The sequence below is a fragment of the Gavia stellata genome, chromosome 3 (genome assembly GCF_030936135.1).
Source record: "Gavia stellata isolate bGavSte3 chromosome 3, bGavSte3.hap2, whole genome shotgun sequence".
NCBI lineage: Eukaryota > Metazoa > Chordata > Aves > Gaviiformes > Gaviidae > Gavia > Gavia stellata.
In genome coordinates this window covers 99,573,802-99,588,377 of record NC_082596.1, presented here as the reverse complement: position 1 = coordinate 99,588,377, position 14,576 = coordinate 99,573,802, and the positions used below count along the sequence as shown (strand labels likewise).

The 14,576-nt window shown below is 41.2% G+C and overlaps 1 protein-coding gene across 1 annotated transcript in view; it reads right to left on the bottom strand.

The window, feature by feature from the left end:
• LOC104261486 (uncharacterized) overlaps positions 1-14,576 on the bottom strand; it is a gene marked incomplete at its 5' end in the record, with an annotated part of 147,750 nt that overhangs the window by 94,235 nt on the left and 38,939 nt on the right. The window contains 2 exons of the mRNA XM_059815665.1: positions 375-638; positions 13,245-13,484. Coding sequence (XP_059671648.1) covers positions 375-638; positions 13,245-13,484 — 504 coding nt within the window. The remainder of the gene's footprint in view (positions 1-374; positions 639-13,244; positions 13,485-14,576) is intronic.

The window sequence follows — 14,576 nt, the reverse complement described above, 5'->3', positions numbered from 1 at the left end:
TATCATAAACAACATTATTTTATTTTGTAACCATGTGAAAGCACCTCTGAGACTCACTAAAACTGTGGAGGAAGTTAACATGTACTGGCAGCAGGCTCAAATTCAGAATTTCAATTTTTGATCCAATTACTCAGCACCCCAAACAATATTTTGATATTTGAAATAATCCTAAAATTTGGCTGTAAAAAACCCACTAATTTCACATAAAAGTTGGAGATGCATGTGATTTTCATTTTCCTTATATGCCTACTGGGTAGGCTGATAAACTGCTTTTTGGAAAGATGGTATTAGTTTTAAGGCTAACAGAAGGAAAGTGGAATCTGTTCTGAGGAACAGTGAGTAAACCAACAGGCCTAATTTTTTTAAATACAAACCTGAAAGTAGAGATTGCATAACCAATGATCCAAGTCTTGAGAAATAAAATTTTCAATTTTCTTGAATCGGTCAATTTTGGAGTTGTAATGGCCTCTGAGGAAGGGACATTTAAATTTTCCCTCCAAAGCATTAAAATTGTTGTCACACAAGGGAAAAGCTCCCCATCCCACTTCTCGATCAATCCAAGTACGGGTCCCACGAAGAAGGAAGAGTTCAAAGAGGAGGACCATGCCTGGCTTCACAGCTTTTCTAGGTGGTAGAACCTAGCAAAGGAGCAAAAGAGAAGATTTATTAGTTATAAAAACATCACAAGGGAACCAGCTTTCTTTTATCATATAAAGCTATACAAAACTTCATACCTTTGAACCAATTTTGCATGCTAAAGCAATTAACAACTCTTCTCTTTCCACCAAACCATGTATTTGAACAATTTTCCACTCCAACAGAAAACGCTGCGCTTTTTTTTTCATGCTGATTTTGTGATTTCTTTTTTTCCCTTGGCTTTCTGAAAGTGTTCATGTTCTGTCTTTATTTACCAGTGGTGGAAAAATATTGCCACTGGAAAACTTTAAGACAGAGTAACAAACCAACTTGGGAATCTGAGGTGTCCCTGTGAGGGCTTACTGAGATTCACCACTGGGTTCTTCTTGCAACAACTTTGGAAAGTTCATCCAAATACCCATTGAGAGCACTTGCAGGCTTGCTCCTCACTGAGTCATAAATTCTTCTCCACCCAGTTCTGGGAATGGTATTGGTACACAATAGCCTTCCTCCTTCAAATTAAAGTAGGGAAACCCTTTCTTGCAAAGTACATGAACTTCAAGGTAGGGTCAGAAAGGATTTTGAGGTGGTAAACTCTCAGCATACCAAAGACTGGCAAATACTGTTTATACTTTTCATAAGATAGCGAGAGATCATCTTCTGAGCAGCTTGGAGGTGTGGACGAGGGTTACCAATGCCTTAAGGCCCTGGAGCAATTGTGTTCCCATAGCAAAGACTTGAAAATCAGGGGTGAAGAAACTCCCTGAAGTAATGAATTTATGTAAATCCCTCTGTAAGGTTTGCTGTGTGAAACAATGCAAGGTCATGAAGAAGAGGGTAGAGAAAGAAGCAGGGTAAAGACAAAGAAAAAGAAATCTGGTCCTACGCCACAATTTTAACTGTTTTCTTTAATTAATGTGAGGGTTGGCCCAGGTCCTGTTGAACAGCTCTAATACATTCAAAAGGGCAAATAAAACAAAAACCATACAAAAGCTAGAACATAGAAGGTGACTGCTATCATACCCTGGGCTAACAGCTCTGAAGGGTAGTCACCTGGGGATAAGGGGAGCAAATACATCAGCTACACCCCTCACACAGCCAAACATGTGCTTCACAACTGCTCCTACACATTCTCCTGGATTATAGAGAACCGGGACTGGCTCATCTCTTAAATAAACTATCTTGCATTCTTCTCTAATAGGGACATTGTTCTGTTGTTTGAATGTTTTCCACCTTTTATTGTTTCCACTTCAGTCCTCAAAGTTCATAGCAGCAAATACCTTGGTACATTTGCCTTGCAGAGACTCCTGCTCAACTTTACCTTGCCTTCCAGCCAAGGTAGATAAGGAGGAGCCTTTTTTCCTTCTCTCCTCCCTGTGAATTAGCATGTACTTGTAGAAAGCCGCAATATTCAAGGGTATCCTCTGACTCCAAGTGTCCTGTAGGATATACCCTCAATACTTTTTGAAACTCAGAATAAGACCTCCAAATAGAAGACATCCATCCAAACTGATCACCCACCATTAAAAACCTAAAATGCCAAAGTCTTCTTAAATTAGCAGGGATTTCCTCAACCAGACAACATTCTGCAGCTGATAACCAGCTACAAGTCTTTACTGCTTCAAATATTTCTGCAAATAAGTAGACACCTTAACGCAGCTCTTTCTCGACTGATATTTTTGAATACAAACATCACATTTTTCTACTCCTACTGAAACAGTAGGCAAGATAATAAGCACAACTCAGGTACAACAAAGCTTTTTTTCTTTTTCTAAAGCAGCTAAGGGATTTACCCATACCTATAACTGCTATGTTAAGAGATGATACATGTTCATAGTTGGGCTGCATTCTATAATTTTTTTGAAGAGGTGAATATAAATTATTATTTTAATAATATGCCTTCCTGTTTCAAGTTATATATTGTGATTAGATAACAGTAAGAGAGAGGAAATAATTTAAGGAAATCTCTTAAAACTATAAATATTGTCATTATTATGTAGGTGTACTTTATATTAATTATGTAAATATATTCTAAGACTTAGTGTAGGCTTAAAATGAAACAGAAGCATCTGTTGAAAAATGCCATAACCCTGTGGCAGCTGCTATTAAACCATTAACAGTATCAGGTTTTATTTAAACCAGATTTACCATTTTCTATAACAGCCCGTGGGAAAGCTAAAAACATTAGGCACAAATTACTGACAAAAGAGATCCTTAATCAAGCCATACATTTCATTTGGCTAGCTGGGTGCTAGATAGTAACCTCTGTGCTACAAATTAAAGGTGGTGGTTACAAGGCTATGATCAAAGACAATTACCTGCATTATTGAACAATCCCAAAGCATAAGCAGCTGAAATCACTGCCGTATCACAACATCCCTTTCCGTTTCTCCCTTGTTTCCCAGACTTACTCTTTTCTTTAGAATAACTCAACAATACGCATCTTCTGCCAGCCTGCTTATAGACAGTGGTCACGCAGTTGGTGTAAGGGCATTTGTAACTATTAACAATTCATTTTTTTCCTGTTCAGTTATTCTTCGTTTGCTTTAAGCTCCCATCCTGGACCTAGATTGCAAACTCACTCTGTGGGACTTGAAGCATCCTTTTGCTTACAGTTACAGGAGCTGAATGTTTAAGCCATGGCATGATCCAAACACATAATGACAAACATGTAATAATAAAAATAAGGATTTTCTCACACACCTGTGTGCTATGAAGGCTGAGGCTGTAAGATTCACTCTGGGAGTCCTCATGCATGAACACTGGGTGTCTGACCCAGGTAGGACAGTGTCACACATCTCAGCGTACATAGACAAATAAAACATACCTACCAAGTAAGAAATTTCTTTCTGTTGAATCCGTACAAAACTCCTGGCCAAATCTCTGCCTGTTATTCTATGCCAGTGCACCAAGCATTCACGCAGGTGCCTGTGGGCTTTCATTTCCATCCTGACAGCCTCCAGGATCGTGATTTATACAGGGGAACTGCTGTTTAGGAAGGGACAGCCAGGCTGAAGCAGAAGAGTTTCAAAAAGGAGGCAGGTCCCCTCAACAACCCATGCTAACACCATTCCCATCACCACACTGAACGCGCAGCTCTGTCACAGCCCACTGTCCCACAGCCGCAGGGTCAGACAGCCCTGGGAGGGAGCTCGGTGTTGTGCCACCTGCCCTTCATTAGTCTCCTCCTAGGCAGCGAGCCTGAGAGCGGGGATTTGGGGCACGGCCAGCACAACCCCTAGGCATAGATGCACAAAGGCATTTAGGCACGTAGCTCCAATTGAAATCCGCACTCCTTGAGTGCCTGCATGCCACTGTGGGTTTGGGCTGCCATGCGCAGGTACAGGGCAGGGAACGGCTCAGGTGTTTAGAGAAGGAAGGAAATCAGTAATTGCTCTCTCTCATAAGAGACTCTGGGCAGTGCCTGGGATGGGCAAGGCACAGGCAGCTCACACTGACCAGTTTGTTTTGATGGACTATTTTCTTCTGAAGAAAAAAAAAAAAATCAGCAGTTATATTTTCCCTGCTGGCACCAAGCTCTTCTGAGGCACTATTTGATGATAGTCCACCAGCCCGCACCAACACTACTGATGTTCAAGGAGAGCATTCTATGTAAATACAGCTTCCTCGGTTTTAATGGGTCTACTCTCTAACGCCTTAGCTCACTGTTTCTCCTTGCTCAGGTAAAATTTTCATTGAGGTCGGTGAGGTATATAGCCTTTTACAATGCTATGAAAGCATCCTGTGCCCACTTTTTACCGGTGTAATTTCTTCTGCAAAGAGAGATGCAGCAGAGAATAAATAATGCTTGCGTGTGCCTGCGCAGGCACAAGTAATTCTTACTCTGCAGTTAACAGTGTTGCATTTAATTGAATTAAATCATAGTGAACTAAAATTATCTCTTGCCACTATTTCTGAATTCAACTGTTTTATATCAGTTTTATTGTAATATATCTTACTTCCCCATATGCCACCATAATTTCAGCAAAGAAATAATTTACTCTAGAGTGAGAACGAATCCTATTTGAATATTTCAATAAACAGATCCAGTGTGAGGATTTGGGGGTTTTTGTCTGACTTACTCTTGGGCTTTAACCTTGTCAGAGAAGAAATAAACTTTGTTTCTATCCTCTGCACCTTCGAATGCTTTCAATTTAGAAGAAAAAGGACCAAAATTACATTACTTAATTCACATAACACAAAAATTTGACCACTAAACATGTACAACTCAAATAGATTAAAGTGAATTGGAATATACAAAGGCAATTCAATATTTACCTATTATATGGAAGAATCTTGCAAAACACCATATAAATTAAAGGCTCATCATTTCTAACTGCAGCAAATGAACCTCACTGGTGTAAAACATAGGTAGAAAACCTTTTAAATAGGAAGCAGATCCCATCAAACTATTTCATTAACAAATAAAAAATTACTTCACTATGTAAAATGAATAGTGCTAGAGATGAGGCTGTTATTGCCAAAATAAGGTGGAGCTTTCATGACCAGATTTCAAGCCCTCCCTATTTACGTGCAAGGCCAACAAACAGGCAAAGGGAAGGGCATTCTTGGGAAGTGTTTGTGTGAGTCTGAAATTTATAAAAGGCCAGAGGGGAGGGAATAGAAACACAGACAGAAGTAAAAATAAAATATCACGTTATTAGGGTTTTCCAAAAGTCCTATCTATCATCAGAATGTCCTGGAGTAGCTGGAAACCTACTTCCCCAGCTTTCCATCACTGCCTGTCTTTGGACAGGTATCTGAATACAAAATAACACACAAATCAAAGGAGGACCGTGCAATGCACTATCATTCATTTCCCCATATATATATATTTTTTTTTCTATTTTCTGAAAAAGAAAACAGACCTTTCAAGCCTGACATAGGTCAAACAACTCCCTGACTCGTCTCCCTACAGCTTGCAGATCTTCTTAAACTTTTATGCAGTACCACCATCTTTCCTATGACCCAGCATCCCAACCTTCCCGATTGCGGGGGAGCCTGGACCAGAATCGGTTGCGGCGCAGCACGCGAGCTCAGGATCGCGGAGGAGCCACACAGAGCGCAGGGCAGCGGTATCTGTAAGCAGGCAATTTATTCACTGTTCTCAGAATTTCTCCTGACACACTGTGCCAAAGCACCCCTGTGCCTTCCCAGAGCCACACTGAGTGCCTCCATGGAAACACCTCCTGCCCTCTCTCCCATGCTACCAGAGCAGCGACAATTCCCCACCGCCTCCCTTTCTTCTAGGAGAGATAACTCGGGGCGTAGTTCACTCCAGCAGCATTGCATGCAGCACAGCTACCTTACACCAGAGGACCAGAATCTGGCCTTTTATCTTCCTAAATACAGGGGGAATAATGTTTGCATTCTGTGAGCTTTAGCCTCTGCATCTGTTGCTAATTGTCCTAGCACATCTGCTGCTAATTCTTTTCTGTTCTTTGACCAGCAGGGAGTAGTAATGTATGGTACAGCCAGCACTAGCCTCCCCAAGCATTTCTGGTGATAGACCGCTGGCCTAGGCAGATTCTGACCTCATCTTGCAAGGGGAGAAATTGTCCTTGTAAGAGGAAGGCAGGAACCCCAGTTCCTTCTCCTGCCACTCCCGTCTCACTTATTTATTCCTGAGATTGATTCCAGCACGGTCAGAGAATGAGTTTCCCGGGATAACGTAGGCGACCGACACAAAACAGCAGAGTTTATTTCTTTTGTGTCAAGAGGACACGTACTTTGCTCAGAAACCACTCGGAGCGAAGGAGTCTCATGAAGACGTGACTCGTTCGGCACGCAGGGCTGAGTCACACAGCAGCACCGCTCTGCCTGCCCTGGGCTCTGGTGCAGGAGCAGGCAGCTTTCCCCTCCTTTTTGCTCCACCAGCTGCTCCATCTCAGGTCTCTTTCCTGATGCTGTTCCAGATTCCCAGTCATGCCTCACGTAGCGCACAGCATCCCCTTCCTCCTTAAGCTTCGGTCCAGCCTGGGACACAGCAACGCTCCCCTTCACCAGGAAAGCTGAGCCAATGTGGAGTTCACACTCCTGCAGTATTTTCCAGATGGTCCAGACCTTGTCAGGCTCTGCTCTCTTTCCAGGGGCTCAGCTAACACCCCTCCAGCAAAGAAACAGGAAGACTGGCTCCTGATAACAAATCCCCTTTTCCTTCTGTGCTCTGATTAAAAATTGCATGGTTCAATAGGATCACTTTTTTTAATTTTGTGGCATGAAGTACTCTTGCCATTTCTGTTGTACAGCTTTGCAACTAACCTGCTCATCCTGAGTTCGCAAATAATTATTTAAGACATTAAATGCTTCAAACCCAGATATTTTAAGGGAAAAAAGTGTCTTCTGAGGACATTCTTCTGGCTCCCACGACTTGTAGATACGAACCCCTTTTCACAGTTCCAGGCTGTCAGCTCTGGTGGGTCATGGAATTGCTCTATTTTATCACTCACAGCATTTTTTGTTGAGGCAGGCATTTACTTTGCCCTTAGTATCCTCTGTTGTTTGGAGTTTACGTGGAGCTAAGGATACAGGCAGGGGCTGCCGCATTCTGCCTGCCTGCTGATCTGCCCAGAAAATATATGACTGTTGTACAACTGTTGTATCCAATGGCTCATGTCAAGCTCTCTTACAGATATAATTAGGTAGGGAATAGGCCATGGAGTGGTCCAAAATAAAAGCCTGTCCCTAGACACTCCTAATTTTTAACATGTCTGCTAGATTTTCCAATGCAGACCACATACTTTACCCTAGTTAGATATGATGCATTATAATGTAAGCGACACTTCTGAGGTCTTTGGGCAGTACATGTTGGTCTAAGGACGCACAGTACAGCCCAGCGAGCATTTTCAAGAACTCCACCACCACCAGAGCACATTGACTAGACAACATATGAAATGTTACTCCAATTAATTACCAAAAACAAAACCTGGGATAAGTAGTAACCTTTTGCATATGTAAATCAATTGCATAACACTAAATACAGCAGATGCAATAGATTCTAACATGCAATGGTTTTGTAATGTCAACACACCAGACTTCATGAATCCCTTCAATTCTTCACACAGTGCTGGAAATGGAGCTTTCAGTGTTGGGAAAGTCCATCCACAGGTAGCAAAGGTCTCCAGAGAAAATACCCAGCTTGCAGCTCGTGGCTGGAAGAGGATCTGAGCAAAGCACAACACTGGGCCAAAGGTGGTCCCCGTGACACTTTCTGCTGAGCCCACAGCAAGGAGAAAGACTCCCGGCCCTTTGGGGAGAAGAGCACTATTGAAGGTCCTAGCAGCCAGGCAGAGCAGCGTGGGGCCCTTGGCCCCATGGTGTAAGCAGCACCCAGCCCAAGGGCTGCTCGCAGCACGGCACAGGGGTCCGTCCCCAGGATGGCTCAGGGGTATGACACAGCCGGAACAGAACTGCTCTGAAAACATGCGCTTTGAGGAGCTGTTGCAAAAAGACATTTAGCAAACAGCAATCGAAGACCGAAACCCCAAACAAACTCAGATAAGCAAAACAGAAGCAGTAATAAGTATGTGTTCCTGCTGGGGGGGGGGCGGGGGGGAAAGTGTTCAAACCTGCAGTCTTCAAATAAATGCAAGCGTCTGTCTAAGCTTAGTTCTTGCATTTACCAAAAGGGTCACGTAGCACCTTATCATCCCAACTACAAATAATTGCATCCAGGGAAAATTTAAGTGGCTCTCATTTTGAAAGTCCTCTGGCACTGCCAAGCTTTATTACTTCCTATCTTTTTTCATAGTGTATCAAACTCTTATGTTATGTCCTATAAAGTATCCTAGAGCTAAATGTTCTTCATCTGTGCCAGCGTTTCACTTAAGAATAAAATAAGGGGGGTAGGGAAAAAGTTTGTGCTCTACTTTTCCTAATGATACCTTGTTTTGTAATTACTAAAAGCGTCACAGTCCTTAGACAGCTGCTGACATACAGAAAATAAGGGCCTTGAAACTGTTTGTTTCATCATATTTTAAGAATTAATACCTTAGGTCATGTTAATCAGTTTCTGATATATGTAGTTTTCAAAATGCACTTCAGGGAAGAAAATGCTGGAAATGACTAATAACAACAAAGATATGAACTTTATTCGTTATATATCTAACTCTGAATGTGAACATTACCGAAGTACTTTGCCATCTTAAGTATTTAGGAAGCCTTAAATAAAAAATAAATCCACCTCATTCAGTGAAATAGAACATCCTTTTTTTCCAAGCAAAAGAGTTCAAATTTATTAATTTTGTAGCTATATTTTAAAATGAGTGTCAGCCCCTGCTAGATGACTGCATGATAAGTGTCCTGAAACTTCAAGAAAAGGCACTAAATTTTTCACAGCATTTGTGTTTCATTTTCAGTGTAATAAAAATATGGTGCCCTTTTAATAATGAATAATAGATCTCCTGGTATGATTTACACGCGTGGATTAAATGTCATGTTTGAAAAGTTGCTGTTTTATTCATATTGAATTTCCCTCAAGTAAAACAAAATGGTACCCAGCTACTGTTATAATATTGCTAGTACCTTGCCACACTGATACATAAATATTAAGCAGTTGATATACTCTTTAAAAATCTACAGATCTGTGAACTGTTCTGTCAGTAACTGTGGCTTTATATGCATATGAAGTGATTTAGTGCTATCCCAAGTTCCAGGTACGCTGGGGAAAACGCGTAGCGCCAGTGCTCACATACTTCTGGAGCTCACATTTTTTTTGCTGAAGTGCCAGTTTTGGAAGGCTGGCACAGAATAAGGACCGATGCCGAACGGGTGCAGTGGGACCGCGATTAGAAAGCAGCCTGGGGAGCCCAACACTGACTTGGTTGTCCCTGCTTCTGCCTCAGCAGTGCTGGACTGACATCCCAGGTGACTGGATGGCTTAATGAACATTTTTTAAATGTCACTTGCGGGCAGTCTCATTGGCTTATATAGTGCTCTTCGCAATAGCTGAAAATTTCCTATCTGAACTTTCCCTTCTGAACAAAAACTCGCTTCCTAACAGGCAATATTTTTTCTGGAAAAGCGGTCCAGAAATGTTTATAATTTATGTTATGCGAAACTTGCGATGTACAACAAAATATCTTTGTCCTGATAATTGAAATTATAGCTGAAAACATTTTTTTTTTTTAAAAGAAGAGAGGTATTTTAGCCACATGCCAATTTTTATTCTGTTGAAGCCAGTGAATCTTTTGACTCTAAAAAGTGAGGATTTGTTCTTATTGTTGTAATTGTTTCATACAACTATTTTAACGTTTACTGAACTAACTTAAGAAAAACTGACTAAAAAATAAAAAAACACCCATTTTTTCTTTTTCTGAGCAAAGTTAAACTTTTGCAGACCGCAACTCATTTGTGCTCTTCAAGTCATCATTAAGCTGAAAAATGTAATCCGGAATTGCTAACACTGGGACATGGATCCCATCGATTAATAGGATACGGCTTTAAATACACTGTGAACAAAAAATCTTTACTGACTGCTTAGGTCTTATGTGTAGTAGGATCTTAGCCACCATGAGACAGCAATAAGGAAATTGTACGAGTAAAACCCTTGGTCTAGTGTAAAAATGATGTGGTCACATCTGTGCAGGCACTGCCAAGGAAAGTCTAATTGCAGTAACTGCCTTACTAGATGCACAGTAAACATCTCATCTCCTTTCCTATCTTCTCCTTACTCAACCTTCATTCCAGACCCAAGAAAAATCAGGCAGTACAAGAGTATATTGAAAGTTTAAGAACAAAGCTTCTTTACCACCAGAGTTAACCTACTGCATTTTTTGAATCTCAGCTTGAGTTCACGTTCAGTTTGTGTTATAACGTAGGTGAAGCTTCAAAATAGCTCTTGCTTCACCTAAACCAGACAGCATTAGCCATTTAAGTCTAAAGTCCCCTTGCATAAACTAAATCTATGCAAACGTCCTTGAAATGCTGTCTCTAAAACAAGTCCCCTTCAGATCATGCTGTTAGTTGCTATTCCTAAAATTGTGAAGAGTCATTTGAAACATCAGTTGCATTCTATCCCAATACAAAGCCTTAATATGTGTTTTGTCCAGCATAATTTAAGGAAAAAAAATTACTCATGTGACTGTCTGGCCTGACTGAAAGCCAAATATAATTCAACTGGAGCTATTAGGAGCCACTGTCTAATGTGTAGACAGAGGTTATTGGGGGAGGTAGGTTGACAAACTAAAAAGGAGGACAGTGAAGGAGGGGAAAGAAGGGAAGCTGGCAAGCTGGAGCAAAGAACATTGATTAATGAACAAAAAACATTTTTGAAATGTCGGGTGTGCAAGTCAGACTAGCCCTGAGGCAGATCCAACTTACATGACCAGCACTTTCTGTACGCAGCAGGTAACCCATGCTGACACCAACTTTGCCGGTATGACAGGGTTATTATTTTTGGAAGGATGTAGCGTTCTGGAACAATTTCTCTAATATATTAGTTAAAACTAAGCTTTCCTTCACTATCAAGCATGCACGTCTTAGTTTTCACCATGTTTACACTGCACGCCTATCATTATTCTGGCCAATGAAAACAAAAGCTTATTCTTCATTTGTAACCGTTGTATTTTCCCCCCTGAAATATATCCCAGGGCAGTAGTGCTGTATATAAGATCACGTTTAAACCCAGATGCTCATCTGGAGCTCACCACTAAGACCTCACTACTTACGCTAAGTTTTGCAGTAGACGTTAACCATCTGAAGCCTAAAATTTGCCTCATCTCAGCAAAGATCTCAAGGGTTTCTTTTGAAACAGACCTTAAGGTTATGGGCCAATACTAAGGTGGAAGAACAGAAAGTTAGAATCGTTCAGGGTACAACACCTACATCTTCAAAACGAGCTGGTGGAGGAGGTTCTCTAGAATTATGACATTAAGTTTTGTTGTCCATTATACAGTAATGAAGACAGGGAATCATCAGAAGGTCATTTAATCCAACTTTTCCTCCTGGTCCTGCATTTTAAGTGGACTTGCCCAAGACCTGCACCCTGGTTCACTAGACTAAAAATGAAGCTTGGTGAAGATGCTAATTAAATGTCCTCTGTGAGACTCAAAAAGGACTTCAAAGCAAATTCTGGAAAAATGGTAAAACTACCAAGCATTTCTCTCAGACCTTTGGATGAAGCATAATAGCCACCTCTAAGCAGTTACTGAGGCATCCACACAACCCAGTAGAGACTAACAGAAAGATAAGTACGTGGACTTTGCACATACTCCTCACAAATCCACGTCAGGAGTTCCTTTGTGTTTAGGAACAGCTGGACGAGAGACGGGTCAATCTGAACTAGCTCTTGCTTAGCACTGTGAACAGAGATATGCAGTTTTGAACAAGGGACACTCCCCAGGTAGGAGCAAAAGCAGCAGGCAAGACCCAGGAGAAACACGATGCTGAAAGCAAGAGGCAGGGCATGCCAGAATTGTTCAGTCATACTGCCCGTAGTCTTCTCCTTTCAGTGAAGCCTGAGAAGACAGCACTTGGCCTTCGAGGCAGAAGCAGGATGCGTGCATCCTGCCTAGGAAGGAATCCCAGCTCAGTGATTTCTCTGATGGATACATGTATTTGTTTTAACGTAAGGTGACAGTCACATTCACAGTTTCCCTCTCTATATGCATGATTCTTTTTATACCAACAGTTGTATTTACAGACACTGTTCATGATCCATTACAGATGATAAAAAATTAAAAAGCAGAAAATGTGACTTAGCAGCACTTTATCTATCACAAACCCAATAGCTGGAATGACCTATCCTCAAGTGACCGAAAGCATCAGTGCCATACATAAAAGTTGCTTTATCTGAAAGCTGTTTGGGATAGGGACTGTCTGTTCTGTATCTACACAACACTCTGCACAATAGAAGGGGTGGAGGAGGAAATCTACTGCTCAGGTCATACTACAAAATAAACAATTGAAAACAGAAAAAACTCTCCTTCTCATTCTACCAATGCCTCATAACATGCAAAAAACCATACTGAGAGAGATGGGGGTTGTTTTTCAAACCGTAAAGAAGCTTTCATGTGCCAGAGAGTTTTATCTGAGACCAATGTTTCAACCAGCACTAGGCATTAGCTACAACAGTGAGCAACTGACACACAACAATCCTGCCACGCACAGCATGCTTAGGCAGGAAAATATGTGTGCCTCAGTTGCAAAAGACAGAATAGAGCCTCAAGTGTTTGGGCTCCTTCCAAAATAATCCAAATGCTGCTTTTTTGGCAAATGGGGGTCAATGGAGCTAAAAACTCACAGAAGGATTTGGGCATTCATGTGTTTATATACACCCACTCATTCATTTATTATTCTAAAGCTACTTTACAGAAATCAAATTACATAGCTGACAAGCTGCATAGATAAGAGAGAATAAAAGTAAAATTTAAAATTAGCTGACAACACTATATGATGTAGTGTATATTTGGCACTTTTAGAGTGAGTGATGAGGGTTAACCCAGGGGAAAAAAAAAAAAAAAAAATCGCACCTTCCTAAATTGCACCTTAAATTATTAAATAAATTATGAACATGATGGAATGCTTTAAATATATAAGCCTGAAGGAGAAAGAGCGGATGTGTTTCAACTTTCAAAGCAAAGACAGCATATTTAAGAAGTGTTGCTTACTGTCTGGATACTTTGTCCGAAGTAGATTTCGGTGTTGTAGAAGTTTCCATCATGACTAACAGGCAGCGTTGTCCTGGCCGGAGGCTGCTCCTTCAGTTTGGGCCGCTCCAGCAAGCTACCACCTAAGCGGCTGAGAACAGAAACTTTGAGGGTGTAGTGGCCTTTAGGGACCTTATCTTTGACTCCTCTCAGGCATTTGATGTGAATTTCTATTGGCTGCGGTGTCTTGGAGCAGTCAACCTAGGGAGAAGGCTCTGAGTTACTGACCTGGGTTGAGCTGACTTTAACCATACAATTAGCAAGAACAAATTTCTTCAAGAAAATAACTACCGAAAAGCAGACAACATGCTTCTTGTTCAACCTGCAATTACCTATTGCTAACCGAGGATCTGCAATTAGGGAGGTCAAAAGTCATAGAGATGACAGATAAAAAAATAATACAAATACTGCTAATAAAATGTTTGGCATCCTTGGGGGGAAGGTGGAGCTGTTGAAGTATGACACCAGATGCCATTAGTCTGCAATAATAAGGCAGAATTAACTGGAAAAAAACACCTTCAAAAATATAGCATGCTTTGCAAGACAGGCACAATACGTGATGTGATGAGCAGGCTGCAGGCACAGAGTAAAAGATAGGGCAGGCCATGTTTTTATACTAATTATTAGCCTTGCCAAAGCTATTAGTGCTGTGTAATATGCAAACTATCCTTTCACCTTCTGATTATCATATAATCAGATTCTCTTAAAAATAGTAATCAAAGTGCAACACGTGTAGAGTTTAATAACAACTCCCTACAGGCACCTTTATTCCAAGTCCAGACAAAAGGAAACATCTGCTGCTTGCTGTTGACAAGATGTTGTCTGAGTTACAGAATGTTTAGTATGGAATAAATGCTGTGCTGCGTATCAGAAATGCCTTCCTGGTGCTTTCCTTGTACGCTCAGCTTATAGCGCGGAGGTTGACAGAGGGGAACAGACAGCAGTACAATCCTTACAAGTCTTGCCTGAGTAAAGGCGTAGGGTCCATCCCACTATGCCAGTGGATACTTCAGTGCCGCCCAAATGCAACCTGCAGGGCCAGGCACATAAGGGGGAGTCCCTGTTTGGCTCCAGTGATGACTTCAATGGATAAAATTGCTTCTGCAATAACTAATTATTTAGTGCTTCAAATCAGCAATGATTTCCACCCCCCCTCACCCCCCCAAGAAATCAGTTTCTTCCATTATTTTGAGAAAACACTAGTGCTAGGTCTCCTTTTAATGCAATTTGATACAAGAACCCATGCCACACTTCAGAATCAAATGGCTACCTTGACTACTAGGTTTAGTAGTC